Source organism: Lissotriton helveticus, chromosome 5_1 (genome assembly GCF_964261635.1).
Source record: "Lissotriton helveticus chromosome 5_1, aLisHel1.1, whole genome shotgun sequence".
NCBI lineage: Eukaryota > Metazoa > Chordata > Amphibia > Caudata > Salamandridae > Lissotriton > Lissotriton helveticus.
In genome coordinates, this window is record NC_136065.1 from 764,804,576 (window position 1) to 764,830,906 (window position 26,331).

The 26,331-nt window shown below is 46.7% G+C and overlaps 1 protein-coding gene across 2 annotated transcripts in view; it reads right to left on the reverse strand.

The window, feature by feature from the left end:
- Positions 1-26,331, reverse strand: part of LOC144753369 (cGMP-dependent protein kinase 2-like) — a 1,794,633-nt gene that overhangs the window by 187,460 nt on the left and 1,580,842 nt on the right. For both annotated transcript variants that reach the window (XM_078641085.1, XM_078641086.1), the window contains one exon: positions 2,344-2,466. In XM_078641085.1, the coding sequence (XP_078497211.1) occupies positions 2,344-2,466 (123 nt within the window). The remainder of the gene's footprint in view (positions 1-2,343; positions 2,467-26,331) is intronic.

Here is a 26,331-nt window from a genome sequence, read left to right on the forward strand (position 1 = left end):
GGGTTCCGGTTTTGAAATCCTTCCAAGATATTCAGAAAGACTTTCAGATGCCAAAAACCCGATTTTTTAAGTTCTTACAGTTCCGGCATGCTATTTCCCCTAGCTTGGAGGGATTGGAGTTGCTGGCGGTGGAGGCCAAGGTATTTATGGGGCCCCTCCATGATCACAAGATCTCTCCAATCTACCAGTCCCTGGTTACACATTGTTCCCCTTCACTGCAGCATTTAAGGGAGACCTGGGAGGGCGATGTGGGTCAGATGGAGGAGGAAGACTGGGCGGAGGCTTTGAAATCTCGGTGAGGAGCGGCCATCACGATGTTCCTACAACTTATCCAATTCAAGTACCTACATTGGGTATATTATACCAGGGTCAGGCTCTGGAGGGCGGGTTTGGTGGCCTCCCCGGTGTGTCTCCGGTGCGAACACGAGGACAGGACCCTGTTGCACATGGTTTGGCTTTGCTCTGCATTAGCAAGATTCTGGAGGGGGTGCTGGCCTGTCTCTCTGAAGTGCTGGGTCGGGAGCTTCCCAGTTCACTGAAGCTGGTCCTCCTACATGTTATGGAAGGGATCAGGGGAAATATTTACAAGCACCATCTTATGCTTCTGGGTTTTACCCTGGCAAAAAGGGGCATCGCTAGGGCTTGGAAGGCAGCAGTGGCTCCCTCTGTCTCTGCCTGAAAAAATGGTCTAGATTTTTGTATGAGTCTGGAGATCCCAATTTTTGTGGCCAGGGGGTGTCCCCGAAAGCACTTTAAGATCTGGAAGTGTTGGGCTGACTATCAAGGTCTGGAGCTTGAGCCACCACAGGGGGACCGGAGGCGAGACCCAGTGTGATCTCCACACCTTTCACTGTTACTTTCCTTTATTTTCTGCTTATGCTTATGCCCTTTCCTACAGCTCATCAGCAGGACAGTTGCCTCGTAGGTGATGATATCTTACATTGTACAATGATGGTTTATGATGTGATGTGTTGCTCTGGAATAGACAACAGTGCGCTGGGGGGGTTACAGTTTTGAGGTTCTGATTTTATTTGTATCGCTTTTCATCTTCTCCTGAATATTTATGAAAATGGTCAAATTCAATTTTCTTGCAGCTGCCTCTGGGTCACAAAGCTCTGCGTCATATGTGATGTTTTGACAAATAAAATCTGTTTAAAATAAAAAAAAATGTACAGAAAAATAAGGATATGTTCAGTAGAGGACTATAACAAAGCTACCTTTTATGAACATCGCATATATGGTTGATTTGTTTTTTAACTGGGCACTAACTTCTAACTTATTCGTCCACATCTGTGTGATGTAAGTTACATTAATCAGTATAGCACCTGCGACCCTCACATTTAAATAGACTATAACAATTTGAATTGTATTATTAATTTATGATTTCATGTGCAAAAATAGAGGTTAGAATAGGAAGAGGAGATGACAGCTTAGAAGTGATCATCACCTAGGTTTGTTGTATATTAATATTTAGAAATGTATTGTCTGTAAGAGTCACACTATCTTTGGATGCTCTGTAAGTTTCCACTGGGCTGTAAGTATGCCTACATGAGCATTTGTATCTGTGTCTTTGATAGAGTGAGGTTAAGAATAAGATGGTATTTCTCATTCCAAGTAACTCACAAATTAACTCAGTCAGGGTGCATGTTGTGACTGGTAAGAGATTTCTCATGGACTAGTGTTGATGAACTTGAAGATATGTGTGGAATGTACTCAGTCATTAGACATTGGACAACCAGTGGCAGTGTAGGTAATCAGAATTAAAAAAAATATGTTTCTCCATTTTCCCCAAAAATATAGCTGTAAAGGCAGTAAAGGAAGTTTAAAGGGCACAAGGAATGCGCTCTAGTTATTTGCCATCACTACAGCTTAATAAGACACATTTTAAGCCTTATTAGTCTAGTGTGAATAAGAGTACTCTGGATCCCCTTCATATTTTCAATCTTTAGCTGGTAATTACATAAAGATGAATTTTACACTTTGAGTATTGGCTCCTGCATACCACACATTGCTATGTATGATACACTAATGCATTTAAAACAAATGGAATATTTGAATTTGAACAGAGCAAGGTTAGAATTAACAATCCCTGCAGAGCATGCCTTATTATCTTGCATCATGAATTGAGAGTTGGCTATGAAAGATATCTATAATTTCCCTCTGTTTTTGTTGAACTTAATTTATCAGCTTGAATTTGAACACAATTGAGATTCACAGAAAAAGTGTAGGAAAGCACCTTCCCCACCCTTTATTCTGCACAAGAACCTCTGAAATATCCTTTTTTTATTTACCAAATCTTTCCTTTCAGCTAGTAATTACTTTAAGGACATAAGAAGCCCTCACCTGCAGAGTCTCCGGATCAGATCCTCGGGACGCCGCGTAATCCGATGTGGGAAATCTACCTTCTCAATCCCTCTCATCACCATGTTATAAATCTTGATTGGGTCCTGGCCAGTAAATGGAGGACTAAGGGAAAGGAGTGCAAAGAAAGTTAGAGAGAGTGGACATTTTTTCAGGGGAAATTTTAAACTGAACTATGATAAACCTACTGCACAATCAGATCAGATTGTACAATATATGTATGAATTTTTCAGCTTTGTTTGAGAATCCTATGGTGGAAGGCTACATATATTGTAGTATGTATTTTAATATACTTTTATTCTTTAAATAGTATACTCTGTATTGCTTTATAGCAAAGTGTTTCTCTGGTGGCCCTACAGAAACAACATATATTTGACATTCATCTGTGTCTGAAGACTTCAACTCTCTTAACTAACTGTATCCTAAGATATTAACACCTTTTTTGCTATGTCAGTCCAAAATAAGTTATTTTATATATGATACACAGTGATATATTTTGGAGTACCAAGTAAATGAATATAATGCTGTTTTAGGATATTAGCTTTTGATACAGCACAGACCCATTCCTCAAGTGTGAACCGCTCTAAGTAATAATTATTGTTTACATGAATCCAAAAACTGCATCAAACGACTGGAACGTGTACTTGCATTTTGAAATAACTGTTGTTAACTCTTAAATTGATCCAATTAAAGGACTCTACAGCTTCATATAGGGCTGCTTGTATTTCCCACATGATAGATATATAATGCAATGGAGAGAGAGGTGTTGAATGTAGCTGTGTTTATGATGTTGTAGAGTACCACATTAAGGGAGGGTAAAATATTAGTCATACTAAATTCAAAATTCCTCCTATTGAATCGTTAGCACTGTATCAGAAATCAGTTTCTCTATAGCCACGATACAATAACTTAATTGTTATATGTTACTGGATTGACACATAAAAGTTGTGTAAAGTATTAAAGAGCTTCCAGAGTAAAAATGTTACAGTGCTCATAAATCCCATGGTGATACCAAAAGCTTATGCGACGATATTTAGGGTTGCGTTACTTAAAGTATTTTGGAATCCAGAAGTGCTCATCCTGCATGCTGCATGCTGTTAGACATCATTTAAAATAGAGGCCTCACAATGAACGTTCCCCTTAAGTGTTGCCCTACTGGTGTGTATCTTTTATGGTCCAAAACGTTGTCGGAATAGATTCATCTTAAGACGTAATGCATTTTTGGTCTCTCACATAGTGCTCCCTTTGGAATATCTGGCAAAGGCATGTGGTTTATACTCATATAATTTTCAATATACATTTATTAATTCTGGGGGATTTGATTGATGTAGCCTGCAATTTTAATAGATCATAAAGTCCATGCCAAGAAACACCTATGAAAACTCATGTGTTAATCACGGTACTGAGATCATCTAACAGACTCCCAATAAAGAATATCATTGTAGCTTACTGAATCTAATATTCCTCAAAGAAAAGATGTGACACCTTTCCAATCTTAAACCAGAAAAGGACCACTGCGATGGATGATTGCAAAATTGGCAGTGCACCACTAGCATTATGAGATTTATATTTATACCCAATCAGTCATTTATTGGTGAATATTTGTTACAGATGATGAGAACTGCAGCTGCCCATTCATGGCAATAAGATTTGCCTCTTGAGTTATGGCTGGAATGGCAGAGGACATCTGGAAGAGGTGAGCACAACCATTGCCCACTACCTCTGGTGAATGGATCATATGTTCTTGATGAGAACAGATATGAAAGTTACTCAAACATTTTCATCAGACCTCTGCTATTTCCATCACTAAATCACTTTGCTGGTCCTGTTAAAATTCAATAAGAGACAAAGAGATTTTTGAATAACTAGGTTTTGAGAGACTTTCTGAACTTAGGGGCTTATTTACAAGCCCCTTGCGCCACTTTTGCGTCACTTTTCCCATGTTAAAAGTAACGAAAAAGTGGCGCAAGGGGCTTGTAAATAAGCCCCATAGAACTTAGAAAGGAACAACTCGCTGTACCGGAATAAAGGAGAAGTTTTCACGCACACCCAGTGGACATGGTTATACTACCATAGATCAAACTGTGAGTTTTTGTGAGAGAAAGAAAGTAGTGATGTGTGGAATGTAGGGGTTTTCCTAGTTAACACATGTGAATTTTCTGACCATAAACACAGTAACTTTCAAGTGGATTACTCCGTTGACAATGTTTGTGGCTTCATTGATAACAATGCTAGAGATCATTGGCTAATGTTGATGGTTCAATATGGGCAGGATGTTTGGGCATGTCAAGTGTTTAAGACTGGCCAGGCCTGTGAGCAGGAGGTCAACTGCATTCGATACCAACTGAAAGCATTGCAGGGATTTCTGTCGGGATACCAAATATAATAAATTGCAATTGTCTGTCTTGACTGGACTAGAGCATCGATTAAAGTTCCTGGGAAATGGTTTTTAAGGTATTGAAAGGGGAAAGCAAGTTTTCATAACTTTTGCCACTCGAGTGTTCAGGGACAATTTGGAATCCAAATAAATGCCAACGTAATATATACTGAAGTGGCAAGGGCTATTGGAAAGACCATTACTTGGGGCCATACAGAAGCACCTCAGATGATGGTGTTTGAGGGGTTAAGAGCATAGTAATAGTTCCGTTTTTGTAAGATTGAGCTTCATAGAATTAGCGGGCAATCCAATCCGACAGGAGTGATAAACAGTCTGATGGCTAGATTGTAGAGTCATATCTCAGGCTCAGAACTGTGCTCCAGCAGCACGATGGAGCTTTTCCAATAGGCTCATATATATACACATATATAAAACAAAAGAGGGACAATATTGAACCCTCTGGTACACCATCAGTGCGTTCCTTGGATCTGGAGTAGTAGAAAGGCACTGGTAAAGACGGTTTACCATCTACAGATCATTATCTACTTACAAACTGTGCATTAGGTGTCTGATTCCGAGAGTCTCCTGAGAACAGTAGCATATTCTGGTATGGTAAGGTGATCACAAATGGAACAGCAAAGTGGTTGGTCCATATAAAGGTAATGAGCGCAACAACTGTGACGAAGCAACTCGTTGAAACAATAAGGCCAACAAATGGATTCTAGTATGGGTGGAACTCGATCTAAGTTACTGAGGGGCATATTACCAACAACTAGCGATAATTATCGCTATTCTGGTTTAGCGGCGATATTCTTATCGCCGAGCTGCGGCAATTTTTATCGCTTGGGAACCTTGCTATTATCAAGGTTTACCTCCTAAGCGATAAAAATCGGCTGAAATGCATGAATATCGCTGAAAAGTCAGCGATATTCATGCATTACCGAGCTAATGCTCTTAGCCATGTTATCCACCTACCATTGGATAACATGGCTAAGAACTGCTTAGGGGCAGGTCTTAGCTTTTGGAGATATTCGCGCTTAGCGCGAATATCTCCAAAAGTTGGTAATAGGAGATAGCGATGTTAGCGACTGTTTCCAGTCACTAACATCTTGACACGCCCACTTTGCATGTGATTAGTGATAAATATCACTGACATGCAAAGCGGGGCCCAAGATGGTCGCTATCTCCTACTAGCTGCCGCTAACTGGTGTTAGCGACAGATAGGTAATAGGGAGATAATTTTATCTCCGCTTTCTTGGCTTTTAAAGCCAAAAAAGCGGAGATAAACCCCCTTGATAATATGACCCTGAGATTGTAAACTTCCATGCTTACCTCAAACTGCAGGGCAGGACCGTTAGGGGCTTCAAACAACTTCTGTATGTACAGTAAGACTGCCTATATTTGCCACCGGGGAATGAATTGGTAAATGCAATGGAAGGAGAGACTTTGCACATGGGGACAGAGCGAAACAGACAATCTTTCCTTATCGCCCTATGGAGAACCGAACTAGAAGATGCTGAGAAGTCTATGTTATGGTTGCCTTACCAGAGGATGGCTTTGGTACGGTATGAGTGGAGTTTTGAACAGAATGTCTGACTGCTGGCGGCTAACTCCTGATCCTGAACATGCTCTTTCAGAGCACCAGCAAAACCGTCAGAAAGTATGCAACGATTTGTGATCAACTAATTTACAGTTTTTACCGCAAATCAGGAGCAAAAGAAAAAGATGCAGGCATGAAAAACACATTGAAATAGCTAAAAAAAAACACATTTGCTTCTGTAGAAAAAGATATTTTATGTAACATGGTGCAGGTTTTTTTTTTCTAGAACTCTTTATTCCTAGGTTGGGACATCCAACACTCAATGATGTCTACAACTCCACAAACAGACAAGGCCCTGGTCGACAAAGTTTTAAGAATTGACATCAGCATTGCAACCAAAAACCTGCTTAGCTTTCCTCACAGCTCTCTGCTCCTTACCCCAAGTGTAAGATATAATAAGCTTTGCCGATCAAATACCCAAAGAATCTGATAAAATCTCAATAACTATTCATATACTGGGATGACAGATTGACGACTGCCTCATTACGTGCTGGAGTTCTAGAAAAAGTATTGTGTAGTTGGCTAATGTCATAAAGACAACAGCGAAATCTGACAAAGCTGATAAAAAGTCAATGCTTCATGCGAGGGGACAACACGAGACACCCCTGCAAAGAAAACCACTGAAAATGGGTTCATCTGCAGGTTCCAATTATGGAGCATCTCACAGCCAATGAGTGCATATACAAATGTCATTCAATCTTAGATAGGCAAAAGTTCTATATTTAATACAGTGCAATAAATGTCCAAGACTACACTACTTGGGGAAGAAAAACTGTGGCACTGCGTACCAAAATGAACATCCTGCAACTCAGAGACCCTGAATCATACCACCCAGTATTCCAGTTATCATAATACAGACAAAGTATTTGTACTATAATGAAGGCAACTAAAATTATGTGATTCCGCGGTTGCAGCGTTTTTTGCATATTTATTGATTTCAACGTAATTTGCTGATTTTTAACAAGTAGAATATTTTGTTGAATAATTATTACTTTTATCATTTTTATTCTCAAAATTCACCTATCAATTCAAAAGCTTGATGCGGTATTCTGCTTAAATCTCAGGACACGTTCCACGAAGGCTTTTGCTTAAACTATCTTTAAATTTGGACCAGGGTTCCAACATTTAGCGGTTCGCTAAAGACTTAATGGAGTACTCCTGGAAACCTACATCATTTCTAGACTTCTAGTAGCATTGCCATGCATTACATTTACCCTTTCAGAATTTCCACCAAGTGGAACGTTGTGTAAATCATAGATCTGCTTCATGCTTGCCTTTGAACATTTACCCTTCTGTGGTGAGCATGTGCAAACCACTTCTCTTAGACAACAATAGAATAGGGAGGTGGTCCCCTACAATGCACACTTCCTGCCTTTAAAAGGACTAAAGTCGAGTATAGGTACAACAAGCCAGATTCTGTGATGAGTAGCAAAATATTTGGTACACCTAATTTGAAATTACCTGCCTAAAGACTTTAAGATGCATTTGCAAGATTGTTTACATTTTACAATCGCAAAGTACAAATGCAAGCACCGATAATTCAATAATGTGGTGGCTTTTACAGATTTGTAAACGCACTGACTTGGACTGGCACCCTGTTGGTCATTCTCAGTGAACATCCACCAATTTGTACATGTATTGCTACTAACATTCCTCTTGTTTGTAATGCATGAAAATTTGCTCCAGTCAAAGTAGGAGTGATAACGTTTTCCAGGATGGAATGAGATAGCAACACCTTCACTTTATAGAGAACATTTGCATCAAATTTAGGCATGCATACATTTTATTTTTACAACGGTAGAATTTCTTATTGTTGATCTTGTTATCCAAACAGTCAGGCCAATCCGTAGGGGAGACACCAAATAATGTGTATTCATCAAGTATATAATGTTCTTCTTGAATATTTGCATTTCATTAAAAAAAAGAAACGCTATTATTAAGTTGGAGTGACTAATTGGAATTTGTAAAGTGTGCTGACACTTGCCTGACGCATTCCAAGCTACAAATAATTAAACAAAAGTACACATAAAATATGTTTTTCAGCTCTCTACGTAAAGGAAATGATTGGGCTGAAGCCAAAAAAGGTTCTAGCATAGAGAGGCCAGAAAAGAGAACGTTCGCCCCCATAGCCAAATCTCTGAATATGAAGAAGTTGGAGAATGTTAGCAATGGATTATGCAACAAACGTGAAACACTGTACTGGACAATGGTATGGGACAAAGAGCCTGATTTGATTTAAATTTTTGTGGCAGGTTACTTCTTCATAAATATATCTACATCCAGTGCACACATACAATATTAAACAAGCATTACAAGTGTAATTCAAAAGCAAATTGTACAGTATTCTTCGTCGATGTCTACATTTCTTTATTCTGCTGGACAACGCAGCCAGCCGACACAGGTTTCGTCAGGGTAAAATGGTCCCCCGACTCTTCAGGGCTGAATGGATTTACCAGGACTCAGTGAAGTCCCTAAGCCGGTGTTAATTCCAACCCGGTAGGGCACGAGTGCAAGATCTATTTCAGTATCCTGGATGAGGAGAAGTCAAATGACTGTAAGGTGGGTCCGCAGTGTGGCGTAATCGTAATGCCGGTGATACTTCCAACCCGGCAAAGCGGTAACTTGTCAATAAAGCGTCGCAAGTGTCCTATAACAATCTATGGGGAAATGAGAAAAAGGCGCTCTTAAATAGGTATGTTGGACAGCCAGGATCGCCAGTAAATAGTGCAAGCAAACCAGTATGCAATCCTTAGAGTCACTGAGCACGATTAATTCCCATACTGGGTTGGGTTGGCCATCTTTCTTGGCTTTCCTAATCTCTGTCTTGGATGGCAACACCACAGTACCTCCACTTCCTCAACACACAATAACTACAGCTGGAGATAAAGCAAGGCTTCTATGCCATCGCCAGTTTCACACATGTACAGGGTGCCATGAATTGCACACATGTTCAACTGGTCCCCCCTGCAGCAACATCCCATCCATACAGGAACCGGAAACAAAAAGTACTCGATGAATGTCCAGGTCATCGTGGACCATCGGGGCATGTCACCAACGTGTTGGCCAAACACCTCAGTAGTGTGCATGACACATACATCTTCAGGCACTCCATCATCAATGAGCACTTCCAGAATGGCACATAGTGGAATGGCCTACTGGTTGATAAGGGATTCGCTCCAGACAAGCTGCCGAGCACAGGTGTTTGAACTACTGAGGGAACTGAGATACTTTTTTCCTCCAGAGACTGGGACATGATATTATATTATAGCTTCCTTCCCAGCATAAATAAAAGAAGGAAAGCCTTTTAGCTTAAATATTCATTGACGGTCGATAAAGGAGATTGATTGTATCCACATTGGCGGAAATTGGTGGAGGGTTCAGATTGTGCTCCCTTATGATGCACAAGGGACACCAAAAGCGCTTCCTCGGTACTACTTGAAAAACTAGGAAAAACTTGAATTGTTGGAGTAACAGCCGTTAACACAAAGAAAGGGTTTTATATCCTGCTGCCTGCACATGTCAAGTTGGTCAAGTTGAGTGAACCTCTATGATTCTTGTAAATCTGAGTGCTCCTCACCGGATATGTTGGATAACAATATTCTTAGGAGGGGAATATCATTGTTGTCCTGAAGAAGGTGGTTCCATACTTTGCAATCCACTGAAATGCATTGACGCATAGAGTTTGTTACATTTGAGGAACAATTTATCATATTAGAATGGAAATTGTCTTGTATATATTTCTCTCTCCTTGATATTATTATCTTTATGTAGTATTTTGTAAATTTTTTTTGTTTAACTTTGTATTATGTTCCACATATATGCAGTGTACAATGCATCATTTGATCTTTGTGAGCAATACAGTTCAGATCAGAGCGTTACAGAAACAGATCATTATTGGCAATTAAACTCTAGTCAGTTACAACTGTTATAGTCTGCCTGTTACATGGACTGATTAAGCATCATAGCATATTTGTAGTCCTTAAAACTTGCTAATTCAACATCATAAAATGTAACATTACATCCTACAACTAGCACATTTTCAGCAGCATTACACATTTCCGCATGTGTCTCACCCGCAACCCCCACCTTGCCTCCGTACCGGACCTAACATGTCATTACAACAGTACATCGTGGGTACCCAGTTTCCCATTTCCATCCATTTATAATAACCTATAGTTTAGATGATACAACCCTGGTGCTTGGGGTCCAATTATAGGCTGGGAAGGGGGAACAGAGAAGACATTTGTGGTCCTGTATGGAGTGATTGAGCGCAGTGCTGAACACCACACTGTGCACCCTATCCTATCGATCCTCTCCACTATCTTGCCTGTTGACACTCTTGGGCATACCCAGTGGCAACTGCTGATGGCTGCGCCAAACTAACGAAAGTCTGAGAGTATCGAGACCGCTACTACAGGTTGTTTGCGCAGTCCTCTAGCATCTTCCCGGTGAAGAGCCACGCTTTCCACCTGTGCCCAACTTATTCAGGAGAGAATACAATTTAAGGCGCTGTGCACAACACATAAAATCCTGCATGGTAAGGCTCCACCTATCTTACAAAACCTTATCACACCCTACACCACCAAAAGAACGCTACGATCTTCAAAATGCAACTTGGCATCTGTCCCTAGAATCAAAAAAGCCCGCTCCGGTGGTCGACTGTTTGCATACAATGCCTCCAAACTGTGGAACACATTGCCCCCAGACATCAGAGCCCAGCCCAACCTTCTCCCATTCCGTAGGGCACTCAAGACATGGCTGTTCCCTTAATGCTCCTTCTGCTTCTGGTTCTCTGTCACCAGCGCTGGGACGCTTACGGCAGCCATGCGCTCTACAAATCCGTAAAATAAATAAATAAATAAATATCAGGCTTCTGTTGTCAGGGGGGGTAGGAGACTTCCAACGGCGCGTGAGCAGCCGTTTGCCCACTATGAGTCCCAGATCTATGTACCTGGAGGTCACCTTGTGTCTCTTGTATCTAGAGTACAATCCAAGACACACTGCTCCCACGTCCAGTCTAACACCCGCTAAGTACACCAAGCTAAGCAGCTAGTGACCACACCCCAGTACACATGAATAGTAGCACAAATCACAGCATATGCTTTAGGTCTGCCACCACCTCTTCACACCTCGCGCACTTGGCATCCGTTTTGCCAAAATACCTATTAATATGCTCTGGTGTCAAATAGGCACTGTGAACGATATAATACGGGATGAGTAGGAATCAGACGTTCTGAGGTATGCGTACCGGGCTCTCTAAGATACTTTCCAAGTCCCTGTCTGTGGCAGGCTGCTGCATGTCTGTGTCCAATCGAGCTCGTAGGGACAACAGTTGTGGCGCCGTGTGTGTGCGGAGAGACTCCGCAAATCACTTTGTTAAGTGCCGGCCTGTTCCTAGCTCATGCAGATGTTGTATAGTTAAGTAGGAATCAGGTTCCTGCGTGATATCACCCCATAGTGCATTAAGTGAATGCACCAAGGCGACATGCAACAGGCCCTGTGGCAAGTCCGTGGCTTCAGCCATATCTACGAAGGGAAGGAGCAGCCCATCAGCATATAGATCAGTCAGCGTCTGCATCCTAGCATCTTCCTAGTGTGTGAGTTCTGCGCTGGCTATTGCCCGGAGCCCCTGGGGGTTCCCAGTATTGGAGGGGATGGCGCGTACAGCGTGATATGGCGTGTGATGTAAATACTGCGCTGATAACATTGATACGCCATTCGTAACAGGAGCTGTGTAGCCACACCACCTGTCTGTCCCCGGTGAAACAGGGGCACAACCTGGGCATGAGTGAGCTCAGGGTCCTTCGTCGCTGTGTCCATCAGCTGGCGTGCAGCAATCCAGCACGCCACCCATTGAAGATGCGCAGCCAAGTAATACTTTTCCATGTGGGGTAGTGAGAGACCATATTCTAGCTAGTGACACTCTGCTTCGTGTCACATGCAATATGAAGGGCCACATGTCAGACTCCAAGGTTTTAGAGAACAGTGGTTTGAAGTGCAATGGCAGATTTGTGAAGTAATAAAGAAGGCGGGGCAGCGCTACCATTTTTAGCAGCGCAATTCTACCCATGACTGCCAGCGGCAGGGTAGACCAGAATGACATCTGCGCTTGTAGCGCTGTAACAACTCAGGTCAGGTTCCCCTCTAGGTGGTCCTGCGAGTCCATATGAATCAGGACCCCCAGATACCGAAAAGCTTTGGTCTGCCAGTGGACTCCCTTGCCATTGATGACCAGGTATGGATCAGGGGTAGATTCTGCGAAAGGATTTAGGCATGATTTCTCCCAGTTGACCTTTAAACCTGACACTGAAACGAACTCGAGGAGCCGGTCTCAATCGCTCGATGTACTTGCCCCACATAGGTCATCAGCATACAAGGAGACAGCATGTATACCGTCTCCAAGTGGTGTACCCCAGTCAGCTTGGTTGAACGAAGTGCCTCCGCTAGTGATTCGATACCAAGCGCGAATAACAAGAGGGAGAGCGGACAGCCCTGTCTCGTACCTGGTACCACGGGGACACACCACAAAACACATAGACCCATTTTGACCCTTGCTGTGAGACGCGTATATAATAACTTAACCAGGTTCAGAAAGGTATTACTCAGATCATAGCGACGCAGTGCAGCAACCAGGAACTCCCACTCCGGGGTGTCAAAGGCCTTTACAAGGTCCAACACCAGGCATCCAGCCTGCGGCCAGTCAATCCCTGAATAAAGTGCCCCGCGAAAGAATAGGCGCAGATTTAACGATGTACTGCGCGCGGGAACAAAGCCATTGTGGTCCGCATGCACCAAATGTGGTACCAGTGGGGCCAACCTGCTTGCCAGCATTTTAGCAAGTATATTATAATCTGTATTGAGTAGTGCAGGTGGGCGATAAGACCCCAGGAGTTCCGTATTCCTGTGCAGCTTGGGCAGGGACACCAGTTGGGACTCGCCAAGTGTGCCCAGGATGACGCCCGACTCCAGTGTATTCTGCTACATTGCAAGAAGGCGCGCTCCAAAAACAGTGGATAGGCCTTATACTATTCAACCGGGTACTCGTCTGACCCGGAGCCCTGCCAGTGGCCAACGAGCCGATGGGTGCCTGCACTTCTGCTAGTGTGAGCTGTTCGCTCAACTCGTCGCGTTGGTCTGCCTTGATCTGCCATAGGGGTAAAGGGGCGAGAAATGCAGCTATGTAGCACAAGTTTGTGACTGGTAAATGCTGGTGTAATGTCCAGTGAATGCACCATGTTTGCCATATTGTGTAGTGAGTACTGTACCCTCCGCAGTCCTGTTTCTCAGCATAGGGGTCTGCAGGACTTCCTGTCGGATAATGCGTGCCAGCAACCTACCCACTCTATCCCCTGATGCATGTGTGCGTGCTGCATGTAATGCATAATTCAAGCAGCGCAGGTGTTCCATCACCTCAGTGTGTTTAGCTCGCTGCGCGTTGATGTCGTGTTGTGCACCAACCCCTCGCCCTAGGTCAGCTTTCATCTGTGTCAACTTGTCCTCAATACTCCTTACCTCTACATCTAGCTGTCTCCTAATGTTCTAGCTCAGCCCCATGCTGGGCCCTCTCACCACTGCCTTGCTGCATCCCACAGGAAACCCACATCAGTAACGGATCCTGTATTCTGTTTGTAATACATCTCTAACGCCGTATGCACTGCCTCTCGAAATGGGGGTTCTTCCAGTGCCAAGGGCTGTAGTCGGCACAGGCGAGTAATGGTACCACCCACCTCACCCTGCAGTGTCAACATATGTGGATTATGGTCCAAATGTGTCCTGCTTAGATACTCTGCCTTGGTGCGTTGCGGAAGTAGCGAAGCACTTGCAAGAAAGCAATCAAGGCGGACATGTAGACTGTGGGGATGCGAATAATGTGAGTATCTACGCGCCTGTGGGTGGGGGGCCCTCCATATATCCGTTAGTCCCCAGCTATGCAGCCATTCCCCCCGAAGCCTGCCGTTCATTGTTGCAGGTGTCTGTGCAAGCGGCGGGAATGATCTATCTAGTGTCATTTCCAGAACTGCATTAAAATCCACTCCCAGAAGCTAAGTGTCACACCAGTGCGATAATAGGTCAGTCAGTGTCTGGCAGAAGGGGGCCTGTTCTACATTCGTTGCATAAACGGAAACCCAGTAGTATCTGTATTCCATTCAACTGACCTTTAAGAAACACATACCTGCCATAAATGTCTATGTCAGTGTCTTCAGATATGAAATGGGTACCTGGGAATGTCTAGATCAGTGCTCCTCTGGCATAAGCTGAGTAGCCCGTAGCAAAGACCTGCCCTCTCCACCTCTGCTGTAGCCTAAGAATTTCCGGCTGTGAGATGTGGGTCTCCTGAAGGAGTGCCACATGCGTTGCATGGCGCTTTAAGTATGTCTAATAGCCATATCTACGGGCTGGTGTGTGAAACTCCCTAACATTCAAGGTGACTATGTTTGTGGGAGGCATAGGGTGTGTTGATAACAATCTAAGTTGCTTGGGTTGGCGGCAGGTGCATAGGAGCAGTTCATACTGACTCCAGACATTACTGAATGCTGCTGTGTTGACCAGAGGTTGAGGGATGCAAAAACTCGAACAGGGGGCAGGAAGGAACCCTGACGTAGGGTAACTGGGAGAGAGTAGATAAGCAACCTATATCCGCCCAAACTATGAAAAATGCCATGAGGCAACACACGCCTAGATACGCAGCTTAGATCCTACTAAAAGGTGGGGTGGGCAAAAACTAGACATGAATAATGTGCATGATGGTAGATCCGCACTGTGTACATAGGTGTATGAGTAACTTTGCTGTGTGCATCGTGCTTCAGTGGTGTGCCGTCTGTCATTTACCTCGCCCTGCAAGGGACCCCCCACCCACTATGCTCCAACCTGTGTACCAGGGCAACCACTGTACATATCGGATTTGTGATGCAAATGACGCATTAGCAGTTAGTATCTGTGTCTAATACTTGCGTGTCCATGAACTGCACCATAATTTTTCATCAAATCCTCCGCAAACCGTGGTGTTACAAGTTGGAGCCAGCTTGCGAGCCATCCTCACTCAGTGACTGCTCAGAGGAGGTCAGTGTCCCTGCTACTCCGACGGTCTCCCTTGTCTGCCACTGCCTGCAATGCATCCCTCCTCTCGTGGAGGACTTGTTCACGGTCAAGGGCCGCTGCCAACTGTGCCGATGCCCCCATCCCCTGCAGTCCACACCTGTCCCGTAGCCTTCTTCGAGGATCTGCCGATGGGCCCATACGACTTTGCCTCTAACTTAGCGAGGTGCGGTGGCACCTGGACTCAAGCCATTCCCACGCGTCTTCTGCCTTGTCGAAGAAATGTGTACAGCCATCCGCCACCATGCGCAGCCGAGTGAATACTTGAAGTTAAGCTCACGCATTCGACGCTTGATACTGAGGAAGGTACTCCGTTGTTGTTGCACTCCCAGGGCATAGTCCGGGAAGAAAAGGACCTGCGAGTTATTTACTTTAATCAATTCCAGTTTTCTGGCCTCGCGGAGCACTACATCTCTATCTCTGAAGTTCATGATGTGAACAAAGAAGGGCCTCAGCCCAGCACCCGGCGGCGGCCGACGTGCCGGCACCCTATGTGCCCTTTCCAACATGAAGAAGGGCGAGAGCACACCCTCAGACAGAAGCGATTTCAGCCAGTTCTCAGTGTACTCAACTGCACTGGCACCTTCCACACCCTCCGGCAGGCCAACGACGCGCACATTATTGCACCACAAGCAGCCTTCTGTATCCTCCATTCTGCACTTGAGGGAGTGAAGTCTGGCAGTGAGGTCGCGAACACCCATGGACACCGCCCTGGCCTCCGGGGAGATCTCCTGCACCTCTTTTTCCAAGTCATGGACCTTCCCTGTTAATTTACTATGATCAGCATGCAAGAGCGTGAAGTCAGATGTGATCTTAACAATGCAGCCTTCTAATGATGTGCGGGTGTGCGTCAGGGCTTCACATATCTTTGTCATGGCCTGCAGCACTGAGCCTGTCTTGGACTCCAAACTTGAGGCGCTGGAGGTATCCGCCGACTCAGTCTCCATCCTGATCCTATGTTGAGTGCGTGGGCACGGCGCCCCATCCCATGCATTGCCTGCCCATCTTGCTTGGAGCGTAATATCTCTGGTGCGTGGAAGGCGGGTGAATGATTTATGTGGCACCGCTGCAGTCCTGTACCCAGGTGAACACGTCTGTATGGTCCAGTGTGCAGCAGCGTGCCTAGCACTTCCTTAGTTGTTGCCCAATAACTGAGTCTGTTCCAGCTGAGGTTTAAGCTTGTAGTCTTTACTAGTCAGCCTGGCACGGACAAGCCAGCCTCAAATGACTAAGCACCCCACAGATGACACATCCTTAATCCAAAGGCATCCACACTCGGAGCACCATGTGGCACAGGCCCATCTGCAGCACATGGCGCATCAGTCCCTCTGCAAGCAGTGAACAAACGTCCGGCAGCCAACAAGTTGGCACGGTGACTAGTTCATGAAGCCACCCACAACACTTCCACGCCGCACCCACAGCTGTGGCAAAGTGACTCCAATGGTGCCTTCTCCAGTTTTGCTCGTGACAGCCGGTGCAATTACAGTCCCTGCCTCCATTAATGTTCCACTGGGGACAAAGGAGGGGAGCCCCTCCGGGACCTGTAGGTGGGCAGGTCACCTTCAGGCACCCCTAGTCGCAGCAGCCGGAGCTACGCTGGGACCCACCACTCTTGCATATGGGCAGTGAGAGAGGGAAGAACAGGCCACAAGCGCACTGGTTACCTCAGCCCCAGGGGGCAATCACAATGTCTACCGCTCTCTGAAGTGCGGCAGGGGTGGTATTTTGTACATGTTAATGTGTTAATGTCTTGTTTTATATTTTAAACCATTTTTAACCTATGAAATATGATTACACAAATTGACATAATACATTTTTATCAAATTTGGAGATATAAAAATTCAAGTAACTGAGTATTACTCTACTCTTTCAAAACTGGGGGAATGAATGTGAGATTTGTAATTTGGATGTATGGTTTATTAAGTTCTTAGTGATCTCCAAGGGAATAATTTACGACGGTTAAGTCTACTGGTTGATAAGTATATCTGAAGTGCATTTCAGATCTAATAAGTAAGTAATCAATGACCAAATGGACAGATCTGTGTGTGCAATCTGAGACAATGGATATGTAGGAGCTGTGGTTCTCATACTTGCACCAATCATCAGAGAGCATGTACAATGCAAACCTGCAAGTCACACGTGTCGATACATGATAGTAACTGCATGTGTCTATCAATAGTGGGAAGAACCTAAGCAATGCAATGCTTGGACAAATGCAGTATTGCAACACTGAGTGCAAGGAAGGGCTGCCATGGCGGTTGTCTGTGTGCCCAAATGCAACATGTACTACATGTGCTCACCACATTACACTTTCGAAAGGAATTTAACAATTCAAAGGCTCTGTTATCGCTAGGTAGTGCAGCAACGACATCAGTGGTTCCACACGGATACATGTAAGTGTGCATGCAAAACATGTTCCCACTGGTACAGCCTACTCATGGATGACAACAAACCCCAAGTTGTGATCAACATACTCTCACTTACTTTGGCTACGGACCTACAAAACACCTATCACACCAAACACAGTCCAAATGTGTTTGCCTCATTGTGGCACTGTGAAAAGTAGCACATGTTTCAATCTGCCACGGAGAAGAGTAATAGACATATGGAATTAATTGTGCCAATCTTCATGGAACCAAATGCATACTATAGTGGTCAAAATGTGTGTCATTGGGTACACATACAGACATGTACTTGGCTTGATCAATCACCGTGAGCAATGATTGAACTTTTCTCCCGGTGCCTTTTCACTGACCAAGGACATGGTCTGCATTCATGTGTCATGACCCCGTTTGCACACCCCTAGACAGAGGCAGAGGGCACCTATAACAATGCACTGGTCAAGATCAGGGGTATCGTGGAATGTACTTTCGGGGTACTGAAGTCCCACTTCTGCTATTTGGACACATCCGTGGGCCAATTTGAATACTCCCTCCCCAACGGTTTGCAAAAGTATCCTCATTTGTTGCTTCTTGCACAGCATCTGTGTCAATCAATCAATCAATCAGGTCATTTATAGAGCGCACTACTCACCCGTAGGGTCTCAAGGCGCTGGGGGGGGGGGGGTGCCGCTACTGCTCGAACAGCCAGGTCTTGAGCTTCTTCCTGAAGGAGAGGTGGTCCTGGGTCAGGCGCAGGTTGGTCGGGAGTGAGTTCCAGGTCTTGGCGGCCAGGTAGGAGAAGGATCTTCCTCCTGTTGTCGCTCTTCGGATGCGGGGGACGGCGGCGAGGGCGTGGTTGGTTGATCTGAGGAGGCACTTGGGAGTGTAGAAGTTGATCCGGTTGTTGAGGTAGCTCGGGCCTTGGTCGTGTAGGGCTTTGTGCGTGTGGGTGAGGAGACGGAAGGTGATTCTCTTGTTGACCGGGAGCCAGTGCAGATCTCTCAGGTGTCCGGAGATGTGGCTGCGTCGGGGGATGTCGAGGATGAGTCTGGCCGAGGCGTTCTGGATCCGCTGGAGTCTCTTCTGGAGCTTGGCGGTGGTTCCGGCGTAGAGGGCGTTGCCGTAGTCCAGACGGCTGCTGACGAGGGCCTGGGTGACCGTCTGCCGCGTCTCGGTGGGGATCCATCGGAAGATCTTGCGTAGCATGCGCAGGATGTTGAAGCAAGATGAGGAGACGGCGTTTACTTGTCTGGTCATGGAGAGGGAGGAGTCCAGGATGAAGCCCAGGTTGCGTGCGTGGTCCGTCGGTTTGGGTGCGGTGCCCAGGGCGGGGGGCCACCAGGAGTCGTCCCAGGCGGAGGGCGAGGAGCCCAGGATGAGGACCTCCGTCTTGTCCGAGTTCAGTTTCAGGCGGCTGGTCGTCATCCATTCGGCTACATCTCTCATCCCTTCGTGCAGGTTGGCTCTGGCGGCGGCGGGGTCGTTGGTCAGGGAGAGGATCAGCTGGGTGTCGTCGGCGTAGGAGATTATGTTGAGGTTGTGTTGGCGTGCGATGGCCGCGAGGGGGCTCATGTAGACGTTGAAGAGGGTGGGGCTCAGTGAGGATCCTTGAGGGACGCCGCAGATGACTTTGGTGGCCTCTGACTTGTACGGTGGCAGGCGGACTCTCTGTGTTCTTCCGTCGAGGAAGGAGGTGATCCATTCCAGAGCCTTGTCCTGGATTCCGATGTTGCCGAGGCGCTGTACTAGGGTGCGGTGGCAGACAGTGTCGAAAGCCGCGGAGAGGTCCAGGAGGATGAGGGCCGCTGTTTCTCCGTTGTCCATCAGAGTTCGAAGGTCATCGGTGGCAGCGATGAGGGCGGTCTCGGTGCTGTGGTTCGCTCGGAAGCCCGACTGTGAGGGGTCGAGGGATCCATTCGTCTCGAGGAAGGCGGCCAGCTGTTTGTTGACGGTCTTCTCGATGACTTTGGCCGGGAACGGGAGGAGCGAGATGGGACGGTAGTTCTTGAGGTCGGTGGGGTCTGCTGTGGGTTTCTTGAGAAGAGCGCTGAGTTCGGCGTGTTTCCAGTTCTCAGGGAAGGTGGCGGTGTCGAAGGAGGTGTTGATGATGTCCCGCAGGTGGGGTGCGATGACAGCGTCGGCCTTGTTGAAGACGTGGTGAGGGCAGGGGTCAGTCGGAGATCCGGAGTGGATGGAGTTCATGGTGCGGATGGTGTCTTCGGTGCTGATCGGGGTCCAGGTGCGGAGGGTCGTGGTGGGTGGCGTTGTTGCGGTTGTGGCTTGCGTAGGTTGGTTGTTGAAGCTGTTGTGAATGTCCGTGATCTTGTTGTGGAAGTAGGCCGCGAGGGAGTTGCAGAGGTTTTGCGACGGGGTGATGTCATTGTTTCCGGCGTTGGGGTTGGAGAGCTCTTTCACGATGTTGAAGAGCTCCTTGCAATTGTGTGCGTTGTTGTCCAGTCGCTCCTTGTATGTATTTTTCTTGGTGGCGCGGATCAGTTGGTGGTGTTTCCGGGTGGCGAGCTTGAGGGTGGTCATGTTGTCCGTGGTTGGTTCCCTTCTCCAGACTTTCTCGAGGACTCGACAGTTCTTCTTGGAGCTCTTGAGTTCGTCGGTGAACCATGGTGTTTTTCTGCTGCAGGGTCTGCTGGGTGGTGTTCTCAGAGGGGCGAGTTCGTCCGCGCATTTGTTGATCCACTTCGTGAGGTTGTCGGCGGCCTGGCTGGGGTTCGCTGAGCTGGCGGGAGGGCGCTGGCTCAGGGAGGCGGTGAGTTGGTCGGCTGTCATCTTGTTCCAGCTTCTTCGGGCAACCTGTTGCTGGGGGTGGTGGATCGTCGTTTTTCGGAAGGTGAAGTGGACGCAGCTGTGGTCCGTCCAGTGGAGTCCTGTTGCGTGGCTGAAGGTGACGTCTTTGCTGGATGAGAAGACGGCGTCGAGTGTGTGTCCGGCGAGGTGGGTGGGGGTGGACACCAGCTGCTTGAGTCCGAGGTTGGCGAGGTTGTCGAGCAGGCTGATGGTGTTGCGGTCGCTGTTGTTCTCCAGGTGGAAGTTGAGGTCCCCCAGGAGGATGTAGTCGGCGGAGGGGAGGGCATGCGGGCTGACGAAGTCGGCGATGTCCTCGCTGAATCGTGTGCGTGGTCCCGGGGGTCGGTAGATCAGGGTGCCTCTGAGGGTGGTGTTCGGGTTGGTGTGGATCTGGAAGTGCAGGTGTTCAGCGGTGGTTAGGGTGTCGTCGGTGTTGGTCGTGATGCGGATGGTGTCTCTGTGGATGATGGCGATGACTCCTCCGGTCTTGTTGGCGGTGCGGTCCCTCCGGGTGATCTTGTAGCCCTCCGGGATGGCGATGGCGATGTCTGGGGCTGAGGAGGCGTTCATCCAGGTCTCGGTGAGGAAGGCTACGTCAGGGGCGGTGGTGTCGAGGAGGTTCCAGAGTTCTACGGCGTGTCTGTGGACAGAGCGGGTGTTGAGCAGGATGCACTTGAGGTGGTTGCTGCTGGTGTTCGGCTTGGCGGGTGCAGGGAAGGTCCAGATGCAGGTGAACTTGCAGGCATGGCAGCTGAAGGGTCCGTGGGTGTGCTTCGGGGCGGCTTGATGACATCCTGGGATGCGGCCGGTGTTGAGTGCGATGAGATCGGCGGCGTTGTAGGTTCGTCGGGTCGGCTTCCGTCGGTGGGGGACAGGGGTCCTGGCGCTGGTCGCGGTCCGGTCGCGGACGGGCGCAGACGGGCTTACCTTTGGCGCGCCTTCGGCGCACAATCGGCGCGCCCGCTGCGCGTCAACGCTGCGCGTTCGCACGGTCGCCATTTAAGGCGAAGTGCGCGGGTGGGCGGGGCAGCTGGGAGGCGGGAGCGGGGAGGGAACAGAAGGAAAGAAGGGGCGGGGTCGGCGGTGGTGGCGGGAAGCGGGGGCGGCGAGGGAGGCGGGAAACAGGACGGGGGACGGCCAGAAACTTAAGGACAAGCACAAATTACCGTCAAAACAACGCTGAACACGGGCACAGACTAAAACAGCAGAGACAAGCACAAATTACAGTCAAAACAACGCTGAACGCGGGCAGAGACTAAAACAGCAGAGACAAGCACAAATTACAGTCAAAACAACGCTGAACACGGGCACAGACTAAAACAGCAGCGACAAGCACAAATTACAGTCAAAACAACGCTGATCACGGGCAAAGACTAAAAACAGCAGAGACAAGCACAAATTACAGTCAAAACAACGCTGAACACGGGCAAAGACTAATAAAGCAGAAACAAGCACAAGTGAATGGAAAACAGCCGGCAGCGAGGCAGGGCACAGCAGAGGGGCACACGCAGCAGCTGGTGGCCGTGCGGCGCGGGGGTGTCCCACAAGTGGGTCACACTTACCTGTGTCGCACGGTCGCCATTTAAGGCCAAGTGCGCGGGTGGGCGGGGCAGCTGGGAGGCGGGAGCGGGGAGGGAACAGAAGGAAAGAAGGGGCGGGGTCGGCGGTGGTGGCGGGAAGCGGGGGCGGCGAGGGAGGCGGGAAACAGGACGGGGGACGGCCAGAAACTTAAGGACAAGCACAAATTACCGTCAAAACAACGCTGAACACGGGCACAGACTAAAACAGCAGAGACAAGCACAAATTACAGTCAAAACAACGCTGAACGCGGGCAGAGACTAAAACAGCAGAGACAAGCACAAATTACAGTCAAAACAACGCTGAACACGGGCACAGACTAAAACAGCAGCGACAAGCACAAATTACAGTCAAAACAACGCTGATCATGGGCAAAGACTAAAAACAGCAGAGACAAGCACAAATGACAGTCAAAACAACGCTGAACACGGGTAAAGACTAATAAAGCAGAAACAAGCACAAGTGAATGGAAAACAGCCGGCAGCGAGGCAGGGCACAGCAGAGGGGCACACGCAGCAGCTGGTGGCCGTGCGGCGCGGGGGTGTCCCACAAGTGGGTCACACTTACCTGTGTCGCACGGTCGCCATTTAAGGCCAAGTGCGCGGGTGGGCGGGGCAGCTGGGAGGCGGGAGCGGGGAGGGAACAGAAGGAAAGAAGGGGCGGGGTCGGCGGTGGTGGCGAGGGAGGCGGGAAACAGGACGGGGGACGGCCAGAAACTTAAGGACAAGCACAAATTACCGTCAAAACAACGCTGAACACGGGCACAGACTAAAACAGCAGAGACAAGCACAAATTACAGTCAAAACAACGCTGAACACGGGCACAGACTAAAACAGCAGCGACAAGCACAAATTACAGTCAAAACAACGCTGATCACGGGCAAAGACTAAAAACAGCAGAGACAAGCACAAATTACAGTCAAAACAACGCTGAACACGGGCAAAGACTAATAAAGCAGAAACAAGCACAAGTGAATGGAAAACAGCCGGCAGCGAGGCAGGGCACAGCAGAGGGGCACACGCAGCAGCTGGTGGCCGTGCGGCGCGGGGGTGTCCCACAAGTGTGTGTGGACAAATGTCCCATGAGACCAGTGCCATGAGGAGCAGGAAGCTGCGGACGAGGATGAAGATGAGGGGAGAGGGTAAAATGTAGACACAATTGCTTGGACTCTGTGAAGGAAGGAGTAGTTTCTTACCTGTAACTCCAGTTCTGTAGTAGGGGTATCACTGTGATAGTCATAGTCATGTGAATAGTCCCGGCTCTGTGCGTGGACCCCGGAGCACTTCAATAGAATAGTCTCTTAAGTTGTCCTCTTCTGCAATCCTGCATAGACACTTAAGAGAAAATAAAAAACCTCTGTGAGGCCGATGATGGCGAGATCTGGTAGAAGACCGGTGCCGGCTGTGAAAAAGATGTCTTGGCTGGGATCGTGATCTTGGCCTTCTTGGTGCCGCCGGGACCACTGGCACAGGTGGAGCCACCGGTGGTTGAGGAGGAGGTGGAGGTAGAGGTGGAGGTGGAGGTGGAGGAGGCGGAGGAGGAGGAGGAGGAGGTGGTGGTGGAGGTGGTGGTGGAGGTGGAGGTGCGGGAGTCGGAGTAGGAGGAGGAGGAGGAGTAGGCGTCCTGGCCCACAGGGGCGACTGACAAGAAGCCACAGTCCGAGTGGGTTCCAGTGACCCAGTTGGAGAATAGGTCCTGGAATACCCTGAGTCCGAGCTTAGTCCATGCTACCTCTAGGATAGCTTGTCTATAAGGTTGACTTACAACCACCACCATAAGGGATTGTTTGGACTGATACAAGGTGCCCCCAGAATTGGAGACATCATACATCAGGCCAACTTCTCACAATTGACATCAGCATTGCAACCAAAAACCTGCTTAGCTTTCCTCACAGCTCTAAGCTCCTTAGCCCAAGTGTAAGATACAACAAGCTTTGCCGATCAAACACCCAAAGAATCTGATAAAATCTCAATAACTATTCATATACTGGGATGACAGATTGACGACTGCCTCATTACGTGCTGGAGTTCTAGAAAAAGTATTGTGTAGTTGGCTAATGTCATAAAGACAACAGCGAAATCTGACAAAGCTGATAAAAAGTCAATGCTTCATGCGAGGGGACAACACGAGACACCCCTGCAAAGAAAACCATTCAAAATGGGTTCATCTGCAGGTTCCAATTATGGAGCATCTCACAGCCAATGAGTGCAAATACAAATGTCATACAATCATAGATAGGCAAAAGTTCTATATTTAATACAGTGCAATAAATGTCCAAGACTACACTACTTGGGGAAGAAAAACTGTGGCACTGCGTACCAAAATGAACATCCTGCAACTCAGAGACCCTGAATCATACCACCCAGTATTCCAGTTATCATAATACAGACAAAGTATTTGTACTATAATGAAAGCAACTAAAATTATGTGATTCCGCGGTTGCAGCTTTTTTTTGCATATTTATTGATTTCAACGTAATCCATAATCAGTTGCAAAATTTGCTGATTTTTAACAAGTAGAATATTTTGTTGAATGTTATTACTTTTATCATTTTTATTCTCAAAATTCATCTATCAATTCAAAAGCTTTATGTGGTATTCTGCTTAAATCTCAGGACACGTTTCACGAAGGCTTTTGCTTAAACTATCTTTAAATTTGGACCAGGGTTCCAACATTTAGCGGTTCGCTAAAGACTTAATGGAGTACTCCTGGAAACCTACATCATTTCTAGACTTCTAGTAGCATTGCCATGCATAACATTTACCCTTTCAGAATTTCCACCAAGTGGAACGTTGTGTAAATCATAGATCTGCTTCATGCTTGCCTTTGAACATTTACCCTTCTGTGGTGAGCATGTGCAAACCACTTCTCTTAGACAACAATAGAATAGGGAGGTGGTCCCGCCCCTTTCTTATCTACAATGCACACTTCCTGCCTTTAAAAGGACTAAAGTCGAGTATAGGTACAACAAGCCAGATTCTGTGATGAGTAGCAAAATATTTGGTACACCTAATTTAAAATTACCTGCCTAAAGACTTTAAGATGCATTTGCGAGATTGTTTACATTTTACAATCGCAAAGTACAAATGCAAGCACCGATAATTCAATAATGTGGTGGCTTTTACAGATTTGTAAACGTACTGACTTGGACTGGCACCCTGTTGGTCATTCTCAGTGAACATCCACCAATTTGTACATGTATTGCTACTAACATTCCTCTTGTTTGTAATGCATGAAAATTTGCTCCTGTCAAAGTAGGAGTGATAACGTTTTCCAGGATGGAATGAGATAGCAACGCCTTCACTTTATAGAGAACATTTGCATCAAATTTAGGCATGCATAAATTTTATTTTTACAACGGTAGAATTTCTTATTGTTGATCTTGTTATCCAAACAGTCGGGCCAATCCGTAGGGGAGACACAAAATAATGTTTATTCATAAAGTATATAATATTTTACTTGAATATTTGTATTTTATTTAAAAAAAGAAACGCCATTATTAAGTTGGAGTGACTAATTGGAATTTGTAAAGTGTGCTGACACTTGCCTGACGCATTCCAAGCTACAAATAATTAAAAAGAAGTACACATAAAATATGTTTTTCAGCTCTCTACGTAAAGGAAATGATTGGGGTGAAGCCAAAAAAGTTTCTAGCATAGAGAGGCCAGAAAAGAGAAGGTTCGCCCCCATAGCCAAATCTCTGAATATGAAGAAGTTGGAGAATGTTAGCAATGGATTATGCAACAAACGTGAAACACTGTACTGGACAATGGTATGGGACAAAGAGCCTGATTTAAATTTTTGTGGCAGGTTACTTCTTCATAAATATATCTACATCCAGTGCACACATACAATATTAAACAAGCAATACAAGTGTAATTCAAAAGCAAATTGTACAGTATTCTTCGTCGATGTCTACATTTCTTTATTCTGTTGGACAACGCAGCCAGCTGACACAGGTTTCGTCAGGGTAAAGTGGTCCCATGACTCTTCAGGGCTGAATGGATTTACCAGGACTCAGTGAAGTCCCTAAGCCGGTGTTAATTCCAACCCGGTAGGGCACGAGTGCAAGATCTATATCAGTATCCTGGATGAGGAGAAGTCAAATGACTGTAAGGTGGGTCAGCAGTGTGGCG